Source organism: Pagrus major, chromosome 21 (genome assembly GCF_040436345.1).
Source record: "Pagrus major chromosome 21, Pma_NU_1.0".
NCBI lineage: Eukaryota > Metazoa > Chordata > Actinopteri > Spariformes > Sparidae > Pagrus > Pagrus major.
In genome coordinates, this window is record NC_133235.1 from 10,918,793 (window position 1) to 10,943,679 (window position 24,887).

Here is a 24,887-nt window from a genome sequence, read left to right on the forward strand (position 1 = left end):
TTTATAACATTCAAGTACTTTGTCCAATCCTAAAAATTCCTCGTTCTGTTAATGAAGTTTGGCTGTTGACTAAACGTTGCAGTTAAACAACTATCAACTGTCCACTGTGTCAGAGGAAACTGCATCAAAGCAGATACTGATCAGATGAACAGGTTAATCATTGACCCGACTCTGGTCAGTGTATAAAGCCCAGGATCCTCTGTGGGTTTTTGTCCAGTCACAGCAGAGGGAGAGGGCTCCTGTTACATCACCGACACACAGCTGGAGAAGCAGTGCGACAACAACATGAGAATTACACTGATTCCCTTCTTGCTTCTCTTGGCTGCTGCCTGTGTCCCTGCCCTCTGTGGCAGAGAGGAACAGCCTGTCCCCCAGCCCGAGGCCCCGGTCGAAACACGCTCCCGCTTTGCTGCTCTGGATGATGTGCGTCTCCTGGCGAACGGCCTCCTCCAGCTGGGTCAGAGCCTGCGGGAGTTTGTGCAGAAGACGAAGGGACAGATAAACGACATCCTCCAGAAGCTCAACATCTTCGACCGCTCCTTTTACCAGCTGGCGGTGATGGCCAGTGAAATCAAAGAGGAGGAAGAGGAGCTGAAGAAGACCACCGTGGTGCTGAAGGCCAACAACGAAGAGATCAAGGGCCTGTCTGTCGAGATCAGCTCCAAAGTGGAGAGCATGCTGCAGGAGAAGGGTCACCTGCAAAACAAGCTGGAAGGCCTGGAGGAGAAGCTGAGCAGTCTGTCACACGGCCTGATGACGAGCGACAAAGTGGCAGAGATCAGTAGCCTCAGGGTGAGTCACCTGTTTGGAAAGGAAACCTGAACCTGGACCACACAACACTCAACACATGAATTACTTTTTCTGTCTTTTCTTTTCTGTAAAGTTTTCGACAAGGTGCCAGGATATGCTTTTTGAATTAACGATACTATTTATTAAGAAGTATTTTTATCATTAACTTTGTTTTACATTTGTTCTCCAAGTATTTGACTGCTAACATACAGACTCAAAGTATTATGTATGATATTGACAATGAAGTAATACCATTCTTTAACATGATTCCAACTCTCTTCCGTGATCAGGAGGTGATCCAAACGCAGGAGCAGAACATCATGGAGCTACTGAAGGCTGTGAGGGAGCAGAGCGACCAGCTCAACCACCAGAGGGCCAAAATCAAGAACCTGGAGGAAAAGGTAAATGTTAGGGACTGTAGGAGGTTATTAGATGGGGCGAGAGGGTCTGTTCAATATTTCTCATCCAGAATCATGCTGTCCTACGATTCATTCATTGTACAAAAAACAGAAGAAAGAAAGAAAGAAAGAAAGAAAGAAAGAAAGAAAGAAAGAAAGAAAGAAAGAAAGAAGGGGTGCAGAGAAGATATACATATACACAAAGTCTTAATTTAATTTAATTCATTCATTTAAACTAAGTATAAGTTTCAGCCCCACTCCCACCCCAGTCATTTTCACACAGTCCCTTCTTCAGTCAGTGGGGTTTTAGTTTGTTGCTGTGCAGAAATATGCATTTTTATGGAAATTTCCTACAATTATTTTGCCTGCTTTTTGAGCTATGAGCTGTCATCATCGTGGCATCGCTCTGAATGTGCTGGTAGAAACTTTAATGGAGTCATGGTGCTGCACTGTATAATTTAGACTTTAAGTCTTTGGAGGGTGCAGACATAATAAAGGACCTGTCCATATTTTTAATAATCTCAGCCAGTGCCTCTGTGATGTATTTTCCTTGGCCCTGAGAGCTCAAAAATCACATTGTTGCTGTAAAATATCTTAAAAAGTTTGGAAAATATCTGCTTTTCTACAATGTTTATTATGTGTGGAGCTGCTGTTTAATCCACAGTATTTCTCCAGAGTCAGTCTGAGGATTATGTCTGCAATCTTAAGGATTTCCCTGACGATTTCCCCACAGATTACCAACACACTGACCCAAGAGACCGTTGAGAAGATGCACGAAATCTTCAACAGTGAGGCGCCAACACTCACCCCTTACCTGACCTCCAGCACCACCGAAATAATGAGTAAGCTCAATGATGAAACATGAGGAAATGTTGAGAGTGGTTTATCATCTTTTTTTTTTTATCATGCAGCAGAGAAGCCAGCACAAAAGTTGTGTCCACACAATTTACAGCCATTTTCTGCCACGTTTCCTGCTAATGCTGCTGATATGAACTATTGACCTTCATGTGCAGCTCTCTGCTCCAGATCACCACTTTGCAACTCATCTTTATTCAGAGCAGTTTGAGGTTTGACACCATTTTTGTGGTCCCTTTTACATAGATCTGCCATCAGACTGCAATGAGCTGTACAACAGAGGGGAACGAGTCAGCGGCGTCTACGCCGTCAGACCCAACGGAGCAGAGCCCTTCATGGCCATTTGTGACATGAGCAAAGGTACTCACAAACACTCAAACTTTACCACAGCACGGGACAACAGTTTATTTTTTAATTAAGAATGACATTCTAGTCAATGTCACTGTAGTCTTTGTTATGCTCAACTGTCTATCATACTTAATATTGTAGTCCTTAACGATAGCAAATGTTGGGTTTGTATTGTGACACAGCTGTGGGAGAGCGAACAGTAAACAGCTGATATCAATGAGATACATAATACATAATGCTGGATTACATGTATGTATTGTTTCCTGTGAATCCCTCATAAGTATGAAGGCAATTTAATTCCATCATGGGAATGGTGGACTCAAGTGAAAACTAATATAAAGACAAGCAATTACAGACTGTAAATACAACAAATAGCAATTGCTGAAAAAAGGCAGCCATATATTATTGTAAAGACTATTCATGAAAAACGCCCTATGTTTACATATTTTGGTGTGTAAATGATTAATACTTACCAAAAGCTTTGGAATCGGTCCGGTCGATTGCCTCAGTTTGCAGCCGCGAAACAACTGCGACAGTTTAATCCTTTGGGGCAACTGCGACCATCAGAGTATGTTATTGTCACTTACAGGCAGAGGTTGTTATTGTAACATTACAGAAACAATTCCTACAGAATTAGTCCTTTTGTTAGTGTGAAATGAAAGTGAGTTGTTACAGTTGGTGCCTCTAGATTGTCAAAATCAGCTCATTATTAAGCCTCGACAGCCAAAGAATTCTTGCTGGCAGTTCCTCTTAGTAAACTCCAAACTTCTCTCCAACTCTGACTCATATTTCCACCGTCGTCTTAATGAAACAACTCACCTCTCACAAGATTTCAGAGTGTGTCTTCTCCTTAGGAGAGACTTGCTTCTGGTTACATAAAGGATCTTTTCATTTCACAGAAATGAATGAATTCTCCTTAGGAATAATTTCTGTAGGTTAATGTTGTCAGACACTTTGAATGATAACCTCAGCCTGTCAGTTTAAGTCAGTGAATGAAGACATGGACGTAACTTTGATGGTTCAAGTTGCCCCAAAGGATTATATTGCAGCTACTGCAGTCGTGTCGCAGCTGCTAGCTGAGATGATCTACTGGACCAATTTCAAAACTTTTGCTAAGTATGAATCATTTACGTACCGAAACTTTTAATATGATGACTTTAAATTACATTTTCAATCTTTTCTATTTAGACCATGGAGCAACAGTCATCCAGCGAAGGAAAGATGGTTCAGTAAATTTTGATCAAACCTGGGAGAAGTATGAAGATGGGTTTGGAGATTTTCAAGGTGAGAGAAACTTCTTTTCTCCAGACTTTAAGCACCATTACCCTTCTGAGGTCACAACATTCATTATTAACTGTCAAATTCTAAATTATTTGGCGTATATCATGATTATAACATTTGCAGTTTTATAACTTCTTCATATCTGTACTCGAGTTTGTGCGCATCACATCTCGAAGACACTTGTTAAAGCATGTCAGCTCTCTCACCTCTCACTGATGTCTCTCGCTCACAGGGGAGTTTTGGCTGGGTCTCAGGAAGATCCACTCTCTGGCCGCTCAGGGCAACTCCATCCTTCACATCCAGCTGGAAGACTGGAAGCAGGGCAGGCGCTTCATCGAATACAAATTTCACCTTAATGGTCCGGAGAGCAACTACACCATTCACCTCACGCATCTGTCTGGAGATTTGCCGGACCCCATGGGCAACCACACAGGCATGATGTTCTCCACCAAGGACAGGGACAATGACAAACACCCAGACTCCAACTGTGCCCACAACTACACAGGTGAAGCAGATGTGCATTAGGTTGACATGTTTATCCCATGTGATGCCATGTAATAGGGTTTAATGAATACTTATCATCCAGCACCAGCTGCACAAACATGTAATTTATGTCATCTTGCAGGTGGATGGTGGTTCAACGCCTGTGGAGATGCCAACCTGAATGGGAGATATTTCTTCATGAGAGCAAAGGGGCGCTCAGAGCGTAGGAGAGGGATTCAGTGGAGGCTGGGCCACAAGGCTTCGCACTATCTCAAGTTCACCCAGATCTCTGTGCACCCTGTCGCTTTCCTCAGTACCACCTCCTCCTCTTCAGCCTCCTCTGAGACAGGTGTCTTTCAGTGATCCTTTATCAACATTCTCCAGTGAAAATAGTGCAATACACAGTGGCCTCTTCAGGAGAGACTTGGCACTGCTTCATGTGGGCAGCCATGGTTCAAGAAGGCTTGGGCAGAGAGGAGGATATTTCTTCTGATGTCAAGTGCTGTTGTGTCCTAAACAGAGAAAGCCAAAAGACTGTGTTGCTGCTCATGTCAGGATAGTCTCTAATGTAATAGAACACTTTAAAATGTATTGTGAATCTAAATTAGACTGAATTGCAGTGGGCACATTGCATAAACTAGGCCTTCACTCACTGCCCCTCAAAGGTCGAAGGTTATGGACAAGAACTTTAAACATACAGGCATATACACAACCCAATCGCCAGAGTAAATGTCAGCAATGTATATTTTGCAAACCATGGATATGTTGAAAATGGACATTTTTTTTAAGTTGCAGTTTTACATTTCTTTAGGTTAATGGTGCAATACGTAAGAATTGGCCATTCATTAAATTCCAACTCAAAACAATGGGGGGCAGTATTTCACCAGAGTAATCGCTAACTGTTGCTAACTGTAGCTGCCCATAGCTATTTAGCTCCGTTAGCCGTACAGCTAGGGATGCTACTGGGAGCTTGAAGACCAAGGGGTGATTACCCTGCTAGCACAGGAGATTCAGTCCTGGACCGGTGGGGCTAGCACGTTAGCATGCTAACGTCAGTAGATATTTCTGCAACAACAAAACATAGACATCATAATGTCAAAACGGCCATTTATTCACCTTCTGTTGATAATTTTAGTGAATTTTTAAATGTTTCCAACCAAGTTTCTCACATATTGCACCTCTAAATTCTCATTTTTTTTGTTGTGACAATGCTGTGCATATAGTCTGGTTAGGTTTTTAGAAAAAACACTTAGTTGGGGTTAGGAAAAGATCATGTTTTGGCCTAATACACTTGTCTTGTCTTGGTCACCACAAAGGTCTTGTGGCCTTGTCACCTAGCTTAACTGTACTTCCATTTCCTTCACCTCCAGAGATAAAAGTCATAAACATATGACGTGAACGTAAGGTGTCAGGTATTGTAGAAATGTCTATATCGTATGTAGCCCACAAATGTGAACATATCAGTGGTTTGCAGAAACGTTAACTGCCGACATTTTATTCTGGCGACTGGGCTGACATGTGAGCAGTTTTTATGTTGGGTCACATTGACTCTCACTATATAGCAGTGGTTCATGATGGTTCAACATGATGGGAAGGACTTCTTGAGGGGGTCAGGAGATACATCTAAGGGCATCCTGAGTAGATATTGCTTCATTCGGGGGTGAAAAGTAGAGATGTTTCGATACCATGTTTTCCTTCCCAATATGATTATATCAACAAATGTAAGTTTGCTGACATGTGCTTGAGTTACACAAGTTACTTGCCTTTTATGTCTAAATGGAGAGGTGTATAAAAAAGAATTGGTGCTAATAAATTACATGCTATCAGATAAGTTTGTAGACTTGTGTACAATACCCAATCCAGCTTTTTAGGGTGTATTGGAGGCATTTCCAATAATGGTATCACTATCAGAACAACCCAAGTCAAAAGCAATAAAGGTTAGGAACCACTGCTATAGATCACACTCATCTTTACTTTACATACTTTTGTTTTGATACATTTGCTGTTTTTTATTAATCTAAATAAATCAAAATATAATTGTGACTTCATATAATGCTAATATATTCATTTAGGTGTGGTGAGCCGTGATAAAACCCAGTAGACAAACTTCCATCGTGTCACTTTTCTTTATTATGGGCTGTAGTTCGCTTGCGGTCCTGACATTCAACAGTGATTTCGCCGAGTGTAATGTCATCCTTGAACTAAATGCACCAACTTTTTTCATGCAAAAGTAAATGAATGACTGATACATGTTCATGCTATTACTACATACTGAAACTTTCTGAATGTTGCACTGAGAGATTAGGATGCAAGCTCTTTTGTACTGTGATGTTAGGAGCCATTAATAAACTCTAGAGGGCAGTGTCGTTTCACTCTGATTTGATTGTGCTGCATGTATAATTATATTTGACAAATTATGTTTGTTTTGTAAGCAGATACTTTCCTTAAACCACATCTATATTCACTAAGACTCTCTAATTGCTCCTATCACTCTCAGTTCACACACTCAGCTTGAAGAAAGTGTAACTATCCCCTCCTAAAATAGCACTAAGCCCATCTCCGATGAGAGATGTCATCCTTCTTTTTGCATATCATCACTCGGAGCACAGCTGCAGCCGTTCACACATGGACAAATTGCTCCCATGACACTTCAGTACTTTCACTCTGACACACCCAAACACACACTTCTTTGTGACGGGGCCTGCAGCCTTGACAGTGATCTCCCTGCACATGTGTGAAGGAGCGTCTTCAGTTACTCCCCATGCCTCTGCACACACATTAGTTTGAAAGGTTATTTTGGGCCTCAGAAGTAGCACTGTAACCCTGTGCCTCCAGTCAAATAATAGGAGGAGTCAAGATTTCACCCTCCCATTCTGCCCCTGCGTACCATTCCCCATGTCAACTGACAGGGGATTTCCCTCTAAACAACAGGTTCCACGGCTCTCTACCCTGTTAGATTAGGTTTGATTCTCATTTTGAAACAATGGACAACAGTCCTCTGCAGGTGCTGACTGTCCCCACAGCCCCCTACCCCGACCAGAGACCCGGCACCAACGGCCTGAGGAAAAAGGTGTATGTATTCCAGTCCAGGAGAAACTACCTACACAACTTCATCCAGAGTATCTTCTCCTCTATTGACCTTCGTGACCGCCAGGGATCAACGGTGGTGGTGGGGGGAGATGGTCGCTTCTTCAACACAACAGCTATTGAGGTCATTGTGCAGATGGCAGCTGCCAATGGGGTCAGTGTATGTGTGTGTTTGTTTGTGTGTGCATGCTGGTATGTGTGTGTTTGTGTATTTGTGTGTTTTCGGGGGTGGGGGGTGAGAGCATGTATGTCAGTGTCACCTGCCCCATCAACTGCCATTATCCTTTTGTTTTCATTGGTTGCACCAGCCACGTGTCTGATTAGTATTTAATTTGAACTCTTGAAATATGGTTGTATTTTGAGGGGAGAAATATATTAAATTAAATGCAAATAATGCAAATAAAAGCAAGTTAAAGGTTTAATCTTTAATTTGAATGTATACAAAGTCCAAAAAGATGATTTGAGCTCTCTAATTTATTGGCAGGTCTTTAAATGACATTACTATTAAAAAAAAACAATAAATAAAAATGTATGACATAGAATAGTTTATTTTTATGTAATCCTGCTTACAAACCAACAAACCAACAGACACAGATGAAAACATGACCTCCTTTGCTGAGGTAATTCATTTAAAACTGATAATTTGATTGAAAATAAAACTCAAAGAGGTATTTGGCTTTTGGAGCCAACTTAATAATGCTGGGACAGGGCCGTTCTGTGTGGAGTTTGCATGTTCTCCCCGTGCTTGTGTGGGTTTCCTCCAGGTACTCTGGTTTCCTCCGACAATCAAAACATGTACCTTAGGTTAATTCTCCAGTCAGTGCCCCTGACCAAAGGCACTGGCTAAGATCTGGAATTGGTCCCCGGGCGCATACACACTGCCCACTGCTCCTCGAGATGGGTTAAATGCAAAGTACAGTTTCACTACGTTGTACATAGTATGATATAAAGATTAAATAAAGATTCTTCCTTCTTTTTCCTTGCAATCCAAAATAAACTACACCACCCTTTTACACTAAAAAGCTTTTTTTTGTTGAAATAATAGGTGTTTAATAAATGTTGTCTTATTGCAATATACACCCAGTGTAATCTGCATTTTTTCCATTATAACATCCATTTTCAATAGCAAGCTTCTGATGCTTTCTTCATCGCACGGCCACTTATACACATTATAACCTGCTGCTGATGTGCCATAACCGTTGTTCATTAAATGACACTAGTCCCAGTTACTTTTAGGAAGAAGCATGACACACCAAACCTGATATTCAATGGCATCCCCTCCCCTCCCCCACTCAGATAAATTAAGATACACACTCGTGCCAGCCAACTCACACAAACACACACCTGTGTGACATTTCCTCAGGTGGGTCGTCTGATCATTGGACACCATGGGATAATGTCCACGCCGGCCATCTCCTGCGTAATCAGGAAATACAAAGCCATCGGTGGCATCATCCTCACTGCCAGCCACAACCCCGGTGGACCTGATGGAGACTTTGGCATTAAGTTCAATACTGCAAATGGAGGTACGGTAACCGGAGAGCAGGAAGCACGCAGGGGCTTCGGCCAAGTAAGAAATAGTGTTACGAGAGAAGTCAGATAGACATTTAACAAGGCTGGACTCTGGCAAAGACTGAGGCAAAGCTTCAGACTTTGCCTTGACATAAAATCTGGGGCAAAATTCAAGTACATCAAAAGTTCTGCATGGTATTACCAATAAATATCCCAAACAGCCCTGAATATTATCTAATTATTCTTGTTATATAGTACACATCACATCACCTGTAATATCAGAGGCTTTTTACTGCATCCAGGCCCAGCCAAGGAGGCTGTCACAAACAAGATCTTTCAGATCAGCAGGACCATAGAGGAGTTTGCCATCTGCCCCGGACTGCGTGTTGATCTGACAACCCTGGGCAAACAGATGTTTGATCTGGAGAACAAGTTCAAACCCTTCACAGGTGAGCTGCAGCCTTAGTCTGTCAGCCATCACGTTCAATTAGGAGAAGATAGAGGCAACAAGAGAGAAAAAAGGCTATGTGGATGGATGATAGGACAGACACAGTGAAATATCTAGCCAGCTCAGCTTTAATCTTAATGTATATGATGGCATGTAAATTCATAGAATTAACTATTACAAAATTAAAAACATGTTTTTCTTTCTCATGTTTGGTTGTGCCCAGTGGAAATTGTGGACTCTGTGGAATCCTACGCCAACTTGTTGCGGAACATCTTTGACTTTGCTGCTCTGAAGGAGTTTCTGTCTGGTGAAAACCACATCAAGATAAGACTCGACGGCATGCATGGAGGTGAGAGCATATTTACCAAGAGCGTGTAATCTCATCAGTGCATTCACTGTTACTCTGAAAACAAATGGCAGAATGATTATCACATCAAAAACAGTAACAGTGTAAAAGTACTATGTTATAAGTAAAAGTACTGTTTTAAAATATAACTTCAGTAAAATTACACAAATATTAGAAAAGCATTAGTAAAGGTAATTGTTATGTGTAAAAAAAAAAGCAACAATTTATTTATTGAGCCATTTATATTTATATATTTATTTATTTATTATACACACACAGTCATTTTTATATGGAGGACTGAACCAGCAACCCAGTCGTGTCATTGTGGAGTCCAGACTCAGTACGACTACGTTAAAGGTTCTCAGAACAAACAACATGTTCTCGATGATCATGTTCCTTAAATGTTTGCAGAGGGTCAAATGTGACGGACACAAGAGTCTGTTTTGACCTCTTAGTCAACAAAACATCTGACTATCTGACTGAGTGTGCCCATTTGACAGAGTGTATTACAGCTGTTTACCTACTATGAGTAGGTTGCTAAAGCTGTTACAAGTGTTCCCAAACACTGAAACTGAAACTAATGGTCAAACATTCCCCACCATCCCAGAGTCGCTGCTAACACACCCCCGCACCAACACCCCCACACCAAAATCACCACAACAACACAACATTAAACCCCTCACAGGAAGTCATGCGGTGCTATTGATAGTGTATGAATTTTCACAGGATTCCACATACCCCTTTTACTGTGACAAGCTAGGCTACATGATTCAGGCTTTATAGCCTTTTAACACGCTATTTAAGGAACAGTTAGAAGAATATTTTGGGAATTATGAATATATGCTTTCCTGCCAAGAGTTAAGTAAGAGGACTGATACCGTTCTTATGTTTGTGTGGTAAACATGTTATGCTAGCTTAAGTAAGCGTAAAAAGTGGAAACAGGGAAACAACTAGCCTCACTCCCTCTAAAGGTAAAAAAATCAACCTATCACCACCAAATGTATAAGTAATAATAAGTAAATGAGCTTTAGAGATGGTGATAGTGGTAGTTATATTACCTTTGGACAGGATATAGTTTTTCCCCATGTCTTTGTGCTAAGCTAAACTAACCCGCTGTCGGCTGTGGCTTCATATTTAGCGTTCAAATATGGGAGTGGTATCAATCAAGTCCTCAAGTTAATACAAGTTAATACATGTGTTGCCCAATATGTATTGTGTTTAATGTTTTAGAAGGCCAATAGTGTTACTTTGTGCGCTATAACACCATATTTGACTTGAGCAGTTCATCATTGACTTTATGCCACTTCACTCTCATCCTCTCCCCAGTGGTAGGACCGTATGTGAAGAGAATAATCTGCGAGGAGCTCGGCTGTCCTGTCAATTCTGCCATCAACTGTGTCCCGATGGAGGACTTCGGGGGTCAGCACCCAGATCCTAACCTCACTTACGCTGCAGATCTGGTCGACAGCATGAGAGACGGACAGTATGACTTTGGTGCAGCATTTGATGGCGATGGGGTGAGTGTGCTGTAATTTGTCCCTTTCTTTAGATTCACTAAAACAAAATCAAATCAATGTAATCATTTTTCTAATTGAATACAAAGCTATTACAAGGCTTTGACGTGACTGCCTGTCGGCCTTGCAGGACCGTAACATGATCCTTGGTAAGCATGGCTTCTTCGTCAGCCCACCTGACTCTGTGGCTGTGATAGCTGACAACATCTTCTGCATCCCATACTTCCAGCACACAGGGGTGAGAGGCTTCGCCCGCAGCATGCCAACAAGTGGAGCTTTAGACAGGTAAAAATACACATCGCAATGATCCAGTGACTTCTTCCCTAGTTGAAGCCATGTCAAACTTACAGAAATTTATGTGCAAATAGATCTTTGAATAAGATTTGTGCATTAATAATAACAGCAATTATTTTATTTCAGTGGTTCTATTTCAGGCATTAACTCTGTTTTCTAAGAATACTCCTTTGTTTTGTTTTCTTCCAGAGTGGCAAAGGCAACAAAAATAGAGTTATATGAAACTCCCACTGGGTGGAAGTTCTTTGGGAACCTAATGGACGCAGGCAGACTGTCTCTGTGTGGAGAGGAAAGCTTTGGTACAGGTACTGTATCCCTTCAGCAAGTTATTACATCAAAATACTCCCCATTTTAGTTGAGATAGTGAGGATGTAATAATAATTATATGTAATTGTATTTGTTGTGTTTTTCTCTGTGCATGGCAAACTTCATTACATTCCCTCTTTAAGGTGGAGACCATATTCGAGAGAAGGATGGGCTTTGGGCCGTGCTGGCATGGCTGTCCATCCTGGCCACCAGACGGAAGAGTGTGGAGGACATTCTTAAGGACCATTGGCTGAAATATGGAAGAAACTACTTCACCAGGTGAGATTTGAACACGTGTTGCTTTACACCATCATCCATCAAAAACCATCATCAACAGCAACATGTAAGAAACGGTGTCTTAATTATTATTTCTAAGTACAAATAGTGTACATTGTTGAGCTGATATAGATGGATAATAATACTGTAGGTGGGCTGAGGATACAGATGCACGTTAAGAATATACATACAGGACATGACTGACATCTAGTGGAACATATGTGCCATTACATATTCTTTCAAGCTGTGTGTGGTCCAGTTAATAATAAACATAAAAAGATGATGTCAGAGACTCTGGCTGCTATCATCTAGTGCTTTCGTAAATGATTTACTTGCTTTTGTTGCCATCAGTACCTACTGTACACACTGATGGAATGCAACTAAGTGCATTAACTCAAATGCTGTACTTAAGTACAGTTTTGAGGTACTTCTTTACATGAGTGTTTCCATTTTCTGCTCCTTTATATTTCTACTCCACTACATCCTGGAGGCAAATATTGTACTTTTTACTCCACCTTTGTTACTCCACTACATGTATTTAAACACTTCAGTTGCTAGTTACTTTGCACACGCATGCTGCAACAGATTAATTTATTTTATCTGCAATCAGATCCTTTGATCAGTCAACCCATATAGTACACATTATTACACGCATGTAAATATATGTATAACATACTTGTACTTTTACTTTTGATACTCAAGTACATCTTTTGCCAGAAAATTAAGAAAATGGTGTCAATTAAAACATGTAATATCAGATACTTTAAGACTTCTAATCAAGTACTATTCATATGAGTGACTTTTGTCAAAGTTTTATTCTAACATGATTATTTTTCTTCTACTAAAGTTTGACCACAACAATGTCTGAAACAGATATATTCTCATCTTAAGGCTTGAAATATCTGTAATTTATATAAAATTTTTAAAAAAAGACTTAGTTGCCATACAAATATTAAAAAGAAGAATTAGAAGAAGAAATATAGAAAAGTCTTCTAAAAATTATTACATGTATAATAATAGCAATAATGGATTGTTTTTACAACCTTCATCATAAAGCCCTTATTCTGTCACTGATAGCTGTTGTTTTTTGCTCAGATATGACTATGAGAATGTAGACATAGATGCAGCCTGTGAGATGATGGAGGATTTGGAGATGATGATCAGCAACAAGTCCTTCGTGAAGCAGAGATTCGCTGTGGAGGACAAAATTTACCAAGTGGAGAAAGCAGACAACTTTGAGTACACTGACCCAGTAGACAGCACCATCACCAGGAACCAGGTACATGACACACACTGAGCTGTAATCCTGAAAGGGTTTTTTGTGTCCAGTGGTCACGATGTGCCTTCTGCAGATCATAAAAGCTTCACATAGTCTGTACTTTTTTCACTGCAGGGTCTGCGGATAATCTTCTCTGATGGCTCTCGAATCATCTACAGACTCAGCGGGACAGGCAGTGATGGGGCGACAGTTCGAATCTACATAGACAGCTATGAGAAGGAGCAAATCTTTGAAGACACACAGGTACAATAGCTAGTCCACAGTAGTAAAAAATGAAAAATTGCTTGTGATGTGCATAAAACATGTTATATAATAAAATATATTCAAGAAAAACATAAATCATTCTGTAATAAAATGTTTCTAAGTTACAAACAGTATACACCTGCTTATAGTTAAATATTATACAGCATATACATCAGTGGCATATGGCAGCCAGGTGCTTGAGTCTCTAACCACATCATCCTTGTTTGGGACAGGTGATGCTGGCACCCCTGGCAACCATCGCTCTGAAGATCTCCCAGCTCCATCACAGGACAGGTCGAAGCGGTCCGTCAGTCATCACATGATTCCTCCCATATGTTACTCCATCACTGCTAACGTGACGCCCTTTTTGTTTCTCTTTCCAGATTTGTATAAACTGAGCTTTAATTCCAAGTATAGCTGCACAACATGCATTAGTTTGCATTTTAGGCTAAATTTTACTCTCTGTACCTGATTAATTAAACTGCTTTTTATTTTTGGTTCATGTGTGGCTTGTGTGTCTGTCTCATACACTAGCGGGAAATTGTCTATTACACTTTTGTTATGTGTAATTGTTCCAATTGTAATTTAAACCAATGAGTCACTTGCGAAAAAGCAGCAGGGTTTCAAAATCATCAGCACTCCTAGCGATCAAAACAACCAATCATGACATAATGTCTTCCTATTAAACACAGCGTGTGGCTCTTAAACATTAGTTTCAATTCCTCTGTGAAACTCTGATATAACACTGTGTGTTCTCACATTGTTGTGTGTGGCTGTGCACGCTCAGGAAGTCAGGTTATGGTTTTGTGACTGTAGAGAGAATTACTTTGATGAAAAGTAAGTAGTTTAACAGGTTCTCACATGAAAACATTTCCTCACACACCCAGGACTCGTTCTGTAAAAAAGTGTGGGTGTTTCCTGCCATGAAGCCTGAAATTAATATTTTTGATCATTCGCACTCCTTCATTCAGGGAAGTTAAAACTCAACCTGAAATTGCAGTCAAGTTTGTGATGCTGTAAGACGAGTAACAACATGCCAGCTCTCAAATATATCTTTCCATATCAGGAATAACCGTTCTGAAAATTAAAACGGTGATTGCAAATATTTTACTTTTACAACATTGTCTTTATTGTAGGATACATTTAAGCTGTTATACAGTAACATTTAACTTATCAGCTCTGGTGGCTACATGTTTTCCATCCAGACAGCAGCAGCAGCAGTCCGCTGACATCTGGTCCAGCTCTCTGATCACTCATGCCCTTTGAAGTACCGGACCTTTCTGCTGTTTGCTTCTCTGAACCTGAAGCCCAACAAGTCAAATCAAGTTCTTTGTTGTCATATGCACACCGATTAAAGTGAAGCAGTGATCGGAAAATGAAATTGTTAGATCAACGGTGCTCTTGAAGATAGGGTATAAAAATATGTTCAAAGAGAATTCACATTAGTGGAACAAAATGTAAGAGGGAGACAGCTCAGGTTCATCTGGGGTCATCTTACTCTAGTGGAAGTTGCACCACTGTCTAAAGAAACAATCACTAGTGTAGCAAGGTCATCTTAATTTCTTAACTGAGGAAATAACATTAACAATTTCATGAATGTGTACAGGCACTGGTGGGCTAAGGCGTCAGGTATTTAAAATGAGTCCACAGGTCTAGCATTGTACTCCTGTGACAGTGTTCTCTTCTTCCTTTTCAAACCCTGGTGCCTATATTACCCAAAATGAAACTCCAGTGACATCAGTGTATGAAATGAATCAGATTACATGCAGCTTCCTCTGGAACCAAAAAGCTTTCATACTGTTTTTTTGTTTGCCTGTTTGTTTGTTTTTACATATAGTAAACTCGTGCAGTAACTCCCCAAGACCTGTAAACATACATTAATGTGTAAAATTGGTGTAGTTACCCTTTAAATCCCATTACACCACAGATAACATGTGGATGTCAGGCCTAATCAAAGCTCCCAGGAAGAATGTTGCATGATCTCGTGATCCTCGTCAGGAGGGATGGCAGCAACCAGGGAGAAAACTGTGTTTGATTTATGTTGCTCACAAGCACACGATGATGATGATGATGATGATGATGATGATGATGATGATGATGATGATGATGAGAGCTGGCAGCACCTGGCTGTGTGTGTCTGTACCTTCACTACACACACACACACACACACACACACACACACACACACACACACACACACACACACACACTGATGTTTAAATCTCGTGCAGGCTGCCGTGTTACTGTCCCTTTAAGACGGTCACATGACCGAGAGGGAGAGCTCGATGGAGGAAGCAGGAAGTCCGTCTGCCAAGAAGAAGAAGAAGAAGAAGAGCCTGAGCACATAAACAATACACAAAGAAAAGAAACAAGCGTCAAACAGAAAGTTTCTCTTTTCTATCGCCATGGCCGGCATCAAAGGTATTTAAAATAATGTCGTTATGAATCAGTTGACTGTTTTGCTCGTTAAGTTAGACAGACCTTCCTCTTTAGCGTCTGCGCTTCAGAAACTTTATTAGCCTAGTTTTCAACATGTTTGATGAGCTTTGCTGAATCATTTCGAAAGCTATCATCACATACAACACTGTCCAAAGATAAGAAGATGTGTCGCAAGCTATCGAGATCAGTTGTTAAGTTATTAACCTGTCTTAAGTTCTAAGTTAGTGATATTTTCACAGTAAATTCATCTTAAATGTTGAGCTAGCATACAAGCAATTCGTGTACCAAGTGTTAAAAGCCTAGCGTGTGTCTCTGTCGTCTGTTATTGTAACTTCTCTCCCAGTGTAATGTAATATAAAGTCATGTTTCTCTTCCTTCAGCACTGGTTGGTTTGTCCTTCAGTGGTGCCATTGGACTCACATTTCTTCTGCTGGGTTGTGCACTGGAACAATACGGGTAAGTCCTCTGTCATAATAACCAAGTGTTTATGTTACTTTATGACATGGAGTTGACGTGAATTATTAAGGCTCTATAATTGTGGTGGCTAATCAGAGAGATGTGGACAGCAAAAGTTAACGAAAACAACACAACACTCACAAACACCCCTTAAAGGGCAGCTCCATTCATTTAATACTGCACTTTCAAGAGATAGACTCTAAAGGAACGGTCAAACTCAATGAAGCAGAAGCTTAGAAATGTAGTTCCTAGTATGGGTAAAGCTCCACAAATGCTAAATCCTACAATTTCCATCACACAACTCAATAGTGTCTTTCATTAGAGCCCCCCTTCCCTCGAAATACCCACGTCTTTATCCCACGCTCTCCGTTTGACATGCAGTCTTTCTGTTTACACTAGGGCTGCAACAATTTAATGTAATTGCAATCTGTAGATTTGCAGTTTTTCTTTGTCATTATTAAGATAAGATAAAATAAGATAGGAAATTCACTTACTAGAACAGCTTTAGAGTTATGGGGAGAGGTAAAGACAGCGACTGAAAGATGGATAAAAATGTAAAACAGAGCAAAGCAAGACAGAAATAGAATAATATGACAATAAAGTGAAAAAGTATTAATATTAATGATGACACTATGTACACTATTTGCCTTTCACTTACAGATGTGTACAATTGATCAAGGAGGATAATTGCATCAATAGTTGTAATGCACACATGGTGTAGAGCAAAAAATATATAAATGTAAAAATAAATTAAATTTGAATATCTAGGATATATAGTATACCTTAGATTAGTAGTGCAAAGTAGCTGTGATGTTGAAGTAATGGGCTATGGTGACAGAGGGACAACAGCAGTATTACATTTTTACATTTATGATAGGAAACAAAGAGACTTTGGGTTTGGACTGTTGGTTGGAACAATGACGTTACTTTCTGCTCTGGGAACTTGATCATTGACATTTTATAGACCAGTGGTTTTCAAACCGTTTGTGCCCAAGGCATACCAAAGGGCAAGCCAAAATCTTAAGACACACCTTTTTTCATGTCTGTGCTCAATAACCTCTATAAAATGTGTTATCTAATCACTCTGTACATGTTTTAATTCACTAATGCCAAATACAATTTGACAAACAACTATATCACTCATAAGATATTTATTTACAAATTGAATCAAGAATTCATTTAAACTTAGTAAAGCGACAAAAAAGCAGCAACACACGCATTTAAACCAGACAGCTCACAAAATTCAAAATGAGGTGAACTGCTCCTCACAATAAAGAGATCCATTCCCCCCTTGTTATCCTCTTTAACAGGGCCTTTGATGTGTCACACTCTCATAATTCCCACCACCCTACAATTGCGTGAATGGCTAAATACTGGGATTCCCTGGACGGTTTTTAGGGTATAGAACTTGCCCCTCTATTCGAAAATGAATGCGTACAAAGTACTGATACGGCACATTAAAAACTCATTCATTAGTTGTTGTATAGCTGTGAATTGCAATAATAATGTATAATTGTAACAAAATCCCACTGTACATCTGAATTTACCTCACAACATTTGGGAACCAGTGCTCTAGATTAAACGATTAATTGAACAATTAGAGAAATAATTGGCATATTTACTAATAATAAAGATAATCATTAGTGTCAGCCCTAGTTTAAAACCTCAAGCCCAAGCTGAGATAGGACAGAGTAATACTTCTCAGTACAGATAAACTGAGGATAGTTTGCCCCTTTTTAAATGTTGCATTCTGTCGTATATGGCTAAATATTTGTGTGTGTTTTTTCATTGAATTTGCACCTCTTAGTTTTTATCTGACAAGCTACAAACTCATACCATCATATGTCATAAAATGTGCACTGCCCATAACTGTTGCACACCTGTTTTTGCAGAATATACTGGCCACTGTTTGTCCTGATTTTCTACGTACTAAGCCCCATCCCGACCTTCATATCCAGACGCCTCAGTGATGACACTGATTCCTCCAGCAATGCTTGCAGAGAGCTGGCCTACTTCTTAACAACTGGCATTGTGGTGTCAGCTTTTGGGCTTCCCATTGTGCTAGCCCGCACTTCCACAGTAAGTTCTCACTTACATGTCGAAATGTTTTGTGGATTTCCGTTTGGTAAAGACAGCCACCATCCTTGGCTTTTGTTTCTCTGTGTAGATATGTCTATGCTGTCTTCACCACATCAGTTGTTAGTATATTTTATGACTGTTGCGATGCATTATGAAACCAAAAGAAGAGTTTGGATTTCTTTTGTTGATTGATTAAGTGTGAGTATTTTTCTCCTACAGATCGCGTGGGGTGCCTGCGGTCTGGTGATGACAGGAAACGCTGTCATCTTCCTCACCATCTTTGGCTTTTTTGTTGTGTTTGGAGGTGGGGACGACTTCAGCTGGGAGCAGTGGTAGAGTGCCTGTAGACAGTGGATAGAAGGAATGACGGACGGATGGATGGATGGTTGGGTGGATAGACTGCAGACTGAGGGACACGTGTCCCGCACTCAATATGGGATGATGCTCACGTACAGTAAAGGCAGTAACATGTCTTATTTACTGGGTATGTTTTCAGGCTGATTGTTATATTAGGGGGGGATTAGGGTTGGAAACAACTCTATGTGCCCTATTACTGTGCCTTATGTCTGCCATCAGTGAGACACTGATGCCTATACCCTTCTTATGCTGTAACCCCATCACTATCCACCTTATCCTGAGTATTTTAGCTTGTCTCAACCCCCAATCCACCCTGCTCACTGCAGCTGCCTGCTATTTCATTATGCTTCAGTTAATCAATATCATAAAGGGATCCTAAAGAGTAACTTCATTGTAACTTACACTGCAATGCTCACAGCATTATCTGTCCTCGTCGTTCTGGTGGGAAGTGGCTAAACTAAACTATGGCTTGCTTATTATGAGCACTGTTTGTTGTTTATAATGTGTAAAGGCATGGCGAGTTATCTTAACCCATGCTATCTGACAACTAGCTGTAGAACTCCTAATCAGGTGAAGATATATTTGTATGATATGTTTGTTTTCATTTTGTGACAAGACTTTAAAGCCTTACCTTTTGTTTTGGTGCAATTGTTTACATTCTCACCAAAGATCATTTCCGAATGCAAAAATGGAGCATATTCACCACTGAACTGTGGCTTTCAATCAGTGCTATGTAGCAACCTGATCCTCAAAAAAATAAGCTTAGGCACTTAAAGAAGCGCTGTTAAGTTAATATCATACATCTAAGCATCTATGTTCAAAACACCCACATCCATTTTATATTCCTGCTATTGACAAGAGCATGATATTCATTTGCAGATCATATTTCTTTACATGTTGAATGGGCAGTACATGTATTTATTTTAGGCCAAGTCTCCTAAAGGAGAGGGCTTTACCTGTAAACTCATTCATAAGTGCCTGTCACTCACAGTGTATATTTTGATTCATAGAGAAATCACTGTGATCCGGTGTTGAGTCAGTTTTATGTGTTCCATCATCAGGGGATAAAATCTGTAATTGTAAATCAATGTTACATCCTCATGTTCTACTTCATCATGGTCATTAACCGACTATTAATGAGGTTCTGTACTTTGAATGCATAGCCCACTCCATAGAGACTATCACAGAAAATCCTAGTCAGCGTCCTGTGCAATTTCTCATTTCTTCACAACTGACATGTTAAATAAGATACGTTTATTCTTTCTATTGTGACTCCCATACCCACACTAATGAGTGCCGGAGGAGCTCTCAGAGGTTATTTTGTAAACTCCTGACTGCATTTTGTTTTCTAACTTTAATTAAAACTCTCTGTATATACAAATGTACAGACTCTGTCTTACTTCTGCTGATGCGCTGAGAATAATGAATTTTACAGTGTAGGACTGAATGATATGTAAAAACAAATTGCAATTATTTTGACAGATATTGTGATAGCGATATGAGTCACGATTTTCAGTAAAAAAAATTTAAAAAAAGGTGACAATGTATAATAACCATCATTAAAGGTATGAAGTGTAAGAATTTTTAAAATTCAAAGTTAGCATGCTAACCAGCGTGCCCTAGCCTCTCCATTGTTCCTCAAATGGTGATAGTCCGATGGTAATGCTCAGGTTTCTTATAGTTTCAGCTGGGAGATGTGCGTGAGTGGCAAGTTTGCTACACTCCACAAGCTTTCGCTGCCTTTTTTAGTCTAATCAATAAACAAATGAAACTCACAAAATGTCATGAAAGTAAATAATCGTATACCTGTTTTCCTTATTAGACAGAAAAATACAACTGTACACCTTCTGAATTCAAGTTTCTCTCCATATTAAGTATAAAGATAAACTTAGTTGCCTTGTTAACTCAAAATACACTTCCTTTAAACCAGACGGATGAGGCCATTACTTACATATTGCACCTTTTAATAAAGGGTACATCCGTAGTTAATGAAACTTAACTTAATATTTATTTTACTGTTAACAAACAATGAAATGCTTTACAAACCATTTGTTAAGCAACTGCTTGGTACAAAATTGAAACCGATGTTTATAAACCTTTACGACTGCTTAATATATGGATTATACAACATTTCTTTGTTTGCTAACACCGTTTAGTTTAATTAACTATAAATTTGCCATTTCATTTATTCATGATGTTATAAAGTGTTGCTGAAAACAATATAAAAATGATGAGATACATATATGTTTTATGCTGGCGTCTGTACCAAATAAGCATGTTCAGTGGTTGGTGAAGTAGATGGAGAAATTGATTTGGCTTGTGTAAAGCTTGTGTCTGGGCAGTGGTAATGGATGATACATTAAAACAGACACTTATACACTATTTATACAGCACACCAGGAGTACTGACTCTGTAACAGCCTCCCACTAAAACACAAAAGGAGGGCTGATATGTGCGTGAGTGTGTTTTGGGGTTAGGTACATTTCTGTTTGGCCAGACTATGCAAGTGAGCCCCAGGCCTGACTGACAGAAATTCAGGTGTGACCAGCTGTTAATAGTTGAGATATTGTGCAATATTAATCAAGCAGCATGTTTAACAGCTCCTTGTTTTGCCTAGCAGACTGTCATTACCACTGAAAACCATCTTTCTGTCTCTCTGTCTGTTTTGGCTATGCAAGACTCTACTTTTATCCTTTCAATCACAAATAAATCAACAAAAATATTAAAAACAGAGTGACAACATTGTCAGGTGTGAGCGAGCTACATGACATTTGAATGATAAGAATCCAACATGATCTATTCAGGGTTAAATAGGATGATAGAAATAACCAATGCAGCTGGGTTTGATTTCATTCTCTGGTCACGTGAGTCACGAATGCACCGAAGCTGCCTCGCCAATTTGTGTGTTATAAGCCGAGTCTATTTCCTCCGCAAACAAAGAGGACCCACACTCTGCGAATCAATTATTATTTCCATGAAAAACATCTGTGCTTCCTGCCTCCAGTGATTGCATTTCACGAGGAGTAGACACAGCATGTACAGTATATGGACTGATATCCATCAGAGAGGACAGCAGCTGTGTCAGCTCTGCTGTGTGGAACACACATGTAAAGAAGATTTGCAAAGATGATTATGTGCAATACATACTGTATAACACAATGCTTGGTTGAGTCAAGTTGAAGAAATAAGCAGACATTAAAAATTAAAGGCAGGACTGTAAGCTAAAAGTTGGTCTGTGGCAGTCGCTAAAATTTTTCCAGAAACCAACAAAACAGCTACACAAAGGCCGGACATGCTGCTATATAAAACATCAAGACAGGTGAGGGGTGTCTGAGCTGTTGCTGATCGACTTGACTTCCTGTTGGATGTCAGCACATACAGTTCTGCGGCCGGGACATCAACATGATGAGCACAGTCCAGTCAACCCAATGCTAGAATAAATGTTGGCAATGTACGTTTCTGCAAAACACAGATATGTTGAAACATTACATTTTTTTAAAGGTGCAACATATAAGATTTGGCTCATCAAAAGCTAGCTGGTTAGCATTGCTAATATCATGCTTTCACCATCTGTTGATCATTATAGTTATTTTTTAAATGTTTTCAAACTAAAATTTTTACATATTACATTTTTAACATTTCTTAAAGTTCAGTTTTAAATCTCATGCTGTGACAATGCTGTGTTTATGCTTTTGTTGGGTTTAGGCACAAAAACCACTTGGTTGGCGTTAGGAAAAGAGCATATTCTGTCTTAAAATACCTGCTTTAGTCGCCACAAACACTGGAAATTGTTGTGTAATGTGTTTGTGATATGACACATTTTGTAGAACCGTCAATATGGTATGAAGCATATGGCACTTACAAATGTGAATGTATCAGTGGTTTGCGGAAACGCTAAAGCGCCAACATTTTTTTCTGGGCTGTCCAAGTGCATATGTGTAGAAGAGTGCCACAGGAAGGGGGGGTACATCATACCTCAAGTATGTGCAAGATGAGATCCATCAGAAACAGAGAGAGTCCTTAAGGTGGCTGATCAAGATGAGCCATCTGTTAACTGCATATTTCATGAAGAGAGGCTGGTTGCTTGATCAACCCCAGCTAAGGTACCTAGGTATGTGTGTTGTTAAAAGAAATATCCATTACTCCCACATCAGTGACATTGCGACCATATGAATCAGAATTTTTGCTGTGTCCTAAAACCCACAACACGACACTGAGATGGGCTATCGGTGTCTGTCGAGTTAGAAAAACTGGTACAAACTGCTGTTACTCTGAAGTGTCTGTGTGAGGGAAAGACACTGAGCAGAAAAAAAGATGAAGGTAAAGATGAAGATGAAGAAAGTGAAAGGCTCAGGGACACTCATTCAATGCTGTTCCAGGACAGCTGTTGCCTGGCAACAGCCAAGGCATCAAAATTATTCTAAAAGACTGCTGAGTCTGGCCTTGAATACTACACAGTGTGGAGCAACATAATACAGCGCATCACAAAATATTATGTTGTTGTGTGATACTGTAAGATATAAAGTAGATTGCAATCGTGTTAGCTTCCACTGACAAACAACATTCAGTAAAGTGAATCCTCAATGCAACACAAAACAGATGAACGCAACAAGATGTGAAAGAACTGAATAATGCAGCAGAGCAACACTACACATCACCATGGGTGAAATAAGTGTTCAGATCCTTCATTAAAGTGAAAGTGGAAGTTTTACAGTAGTGTTAAAATATGGGAATATCCTGCATGAAATTTAAGTGAAAGTATATAGGTGTTAGCAGCAAAATGGTCATTTAACACTTATCGAAATTAAACCATGTGAGAAGATGGAGGCAAAAATCACTATGTGGAGGCGCTGTTCTGAAAAACATTTGAAATTTGAGCCAGATTACACAAACATTTCAGGCCAAAAAAGTTGAAGGCCACTTGTTTAATCTTTAACAATGTGTTGTATTTTAAAATCTTTTTAAATTGTCCATTGTGTAAAAGTGCAACATGTATTAAGAATAAGAATTGGCCACCGTACAAATTCATACTCAAAACACATATAGTAGGCATAAAGTTTTTTTTCATTATGCACTTCAAGAAAAAATTCGAAATGTCAAGAATACTTGACATTTCCAGATTGAAGTCGACCTTTTGAGTCTCCATCAAACAGTGCATATGACTGCCTCAACAAAATGCCTTGTTGAGACAAATTGGTGAAACTGTACTTCACAATCGGCTTTAGACATTATTTCTCTTTTAGCTCATAGACACAGTGTAGTTGTCAGTTTTAGGACTTTGAAGAGATTGTGCCGAAAAGCTGCGTCCGTTCAGAAGGAAAAACCATACAAGCTCATTCTCCAAGGATGTGGTATTGGCAACAGATATACTAAAGTACTAAAGTACAAATGCCTCAGAATTGCACTTAAAGGATAAACTCCCCCGAAAATGAAAATTTACTCATATTCTGCTCACCCCCAAAGCCGATAGAAAGTCGAGTGAAAAGATATTATTTACACACTTTTTCAAGATGAAATCTTCACTGTAGCTGCTAAGCTAACAGTGTTTGTGTGCACCCAGTCTAAAGTGGGTGTGTGATTTCGGCTGCGCATTGAGGGTGTAAATATTGTCCTTTTAATCAATTTGGGATCTCTGGGCTTCCAGAGACTTTAATTACAAGCTGTATATTGAGCCATTTTACGTAGTTTTTTCACATATTAAAACGAGTCCCCATCTACTTCAGTTGTGAAAGAGAATGTTGCAAAGCTGTTTTGTGGCAAAGCTCCAGAAATCACTTCACCCGACTCTCCATCGACATGGGGATGATGACTGAACTCACTTACTTCCACCACTACACATCACAATGCAGTACAAACTGAATTTCAATATTTACAATATTGATGAGGTAGTAATTCAAACTCAGAAATATGTATTTTTTCCATTACTGAATAAACAAGCTGTTCTCAGAGGAAAATTAGGTCCCCAGAACACTGTTTGGAGCTGGAAAGGTGGCAGGGTCTGCCAAATATAAGAGTTTGTTTATTTAGTTTGTTTAGGCTTAAAAAAAATCAGTAAATGAAGATCTTTCTCTTTCCTCTCTGAACTGCATAGTGCACC

At 39.7% G+C, this 24,887-nt stretch overlaps 3 protein-coding genes across 3 annotated transcripts; all 3 read left to right on the top strand.

Annotated features, from left to right (window-relative positions):
- Positions 1–218: 218 nt before the first annotated feature.
- Positions 219–6,515, top strand: LOC141017454 (angiopoietin-related protein 3-like). Its single transcript, XM_073492181.1, has 7 exons — positions 219–792; positions 1,080–1,190; positions 1,921–2,029; positions 2,289–2,402; positions 3,579–3,674; positions 3,904–4,176; positions 4,297–6,515. Exons 1-7 carry the CDS (start codon positions 286–288, stop codon positions 4,515–4,517), a joined length of 1,431 nt encoding a protein of 476 aa, XP_073348282.1. The 5' UTR covers positions 219–285; the 3' UTR covers positions 4,518–6,515.
- Positions 6,516–7,132: 617 nt separating this feature from the next.
- LOC141016883 (phosphoglucomutase-1-like) lies at positions 7,133–13,956 on the top strand. The gene is made up of 11 exons (XM_073491458.1): positions 7,133–7,395; positions 8,605–8,767; positions 9,056–9,202; positions 9,425–9,550; positions 10,874–11,064; positions 11,192–11,346; positions 11,545–11,660; positions 11,805–11,940; positions 13,033–13,216; positions 13,331–13,459; positions 13,693–13,956. The coding sequence occupies exons 1-11, from the start codon at positions 7,138–7,140 to the stop codon at positions 13,780–13,782; spliced, it is 1,695 nt and encodes a 564-aa protein (XP_073347559.1). The 5' UTR covers positions 7,133–7,137; the 3' UTR covers positions 13,783–13,956.
- Positions 13,957–15,723: 1,767 nt separating this feature from the next.
- LOC141016502 (leptin receptor gene-related protein) lies at positions 15,724–20,171 on the top strand. The gene is made up of 4 exons (XM_073490891.1): positions 15,724–15,880; positions 16,279–16,354; positions 18,247–18,433; positions 18,653–20,171. The coding sequence occupies exons 1-4, from the start codon at positions 15,865–15,867 to the stop codon at positions 18,767–18,769; spliced, it is 396 nt and encodes a 131-aa protein (XP_073346992.1). The 5' UTR covers positions 15,724–15,864; the 3' UTR covers positions 18,770–20,171.
- Positions 20,172–24,887: the final 4,716 nt, after the last annotated feature.

What these genes read in the sequence shown, in the direction of transcription:
- LOC141017454 (XM_073492181.1), top strand. Translation starts at nt 286, where the DNA reads ATGAGAATTACACTGATTCCCTTCTTGCTTCTCTTGGCTGCTGCCTGT. An exon ending in TCAAGAACCTGGAGGAAAAG is followed by an intron (nt 1,191 to 1,920) that starts GTAAATGTTAGG and finishes ATTTCCCCACAG; the next exon opens with ATTACCAACACACTGACCCA. An exon ending in CAGCACCACCGAAATAATGA is followed by an intron (nt 2,030 to 2,288) that starts GTAAGCTCAATG and finishes CCTTTTACATAG; the next exon opens with ATCTGCCATCAGACTGCAAT.
- LOC141016883 (XM_073491458.1), top strand. Translation starts at nt 7,138, where the DNA reads ATGGACAACAGTCCTCTGCAGGTGCTGACTGTCCCCACAGCCCCCTAC. An exon ending in GTTCAATACTGCAAATGGAG is followed by an intron (nt 8,768 to 9,055) that starts GTACGGTAACCG and finishes TACTGCATCCAG; the next exon opens with GCCCAGCCAAGGAGGCTGTC. An exon ending in AGAGGAAAGCTTTGGTACAG is followed by an intron (nt 11,661 to 11,804) that starts GTACTGTATCCC and finishes TCCCTCTTTAAG; the next exon opens with GTGGAGACCATATTCGAGAG.
- LOC141016502 (XM_073490891.1), top strand. An exon ending in TGTGCACTGGAACAATACGG is followed by an intron (nt 16,355 to 18,246) that starts GTAAGTCCTCTG and finishes CTGTTTTTGCAG; the next exon opens with AATATACTGGCCACTGTTTG. An exon ending in TGCTAGCCCGCACTTCCACA is followed by an intron (nt 18,434 to 18,652) that starts GTAAGTTCTCAC and finishes TTTCTCCTACAG; the next exon opens with ATCGCGTGGGGTGCCTGCGG.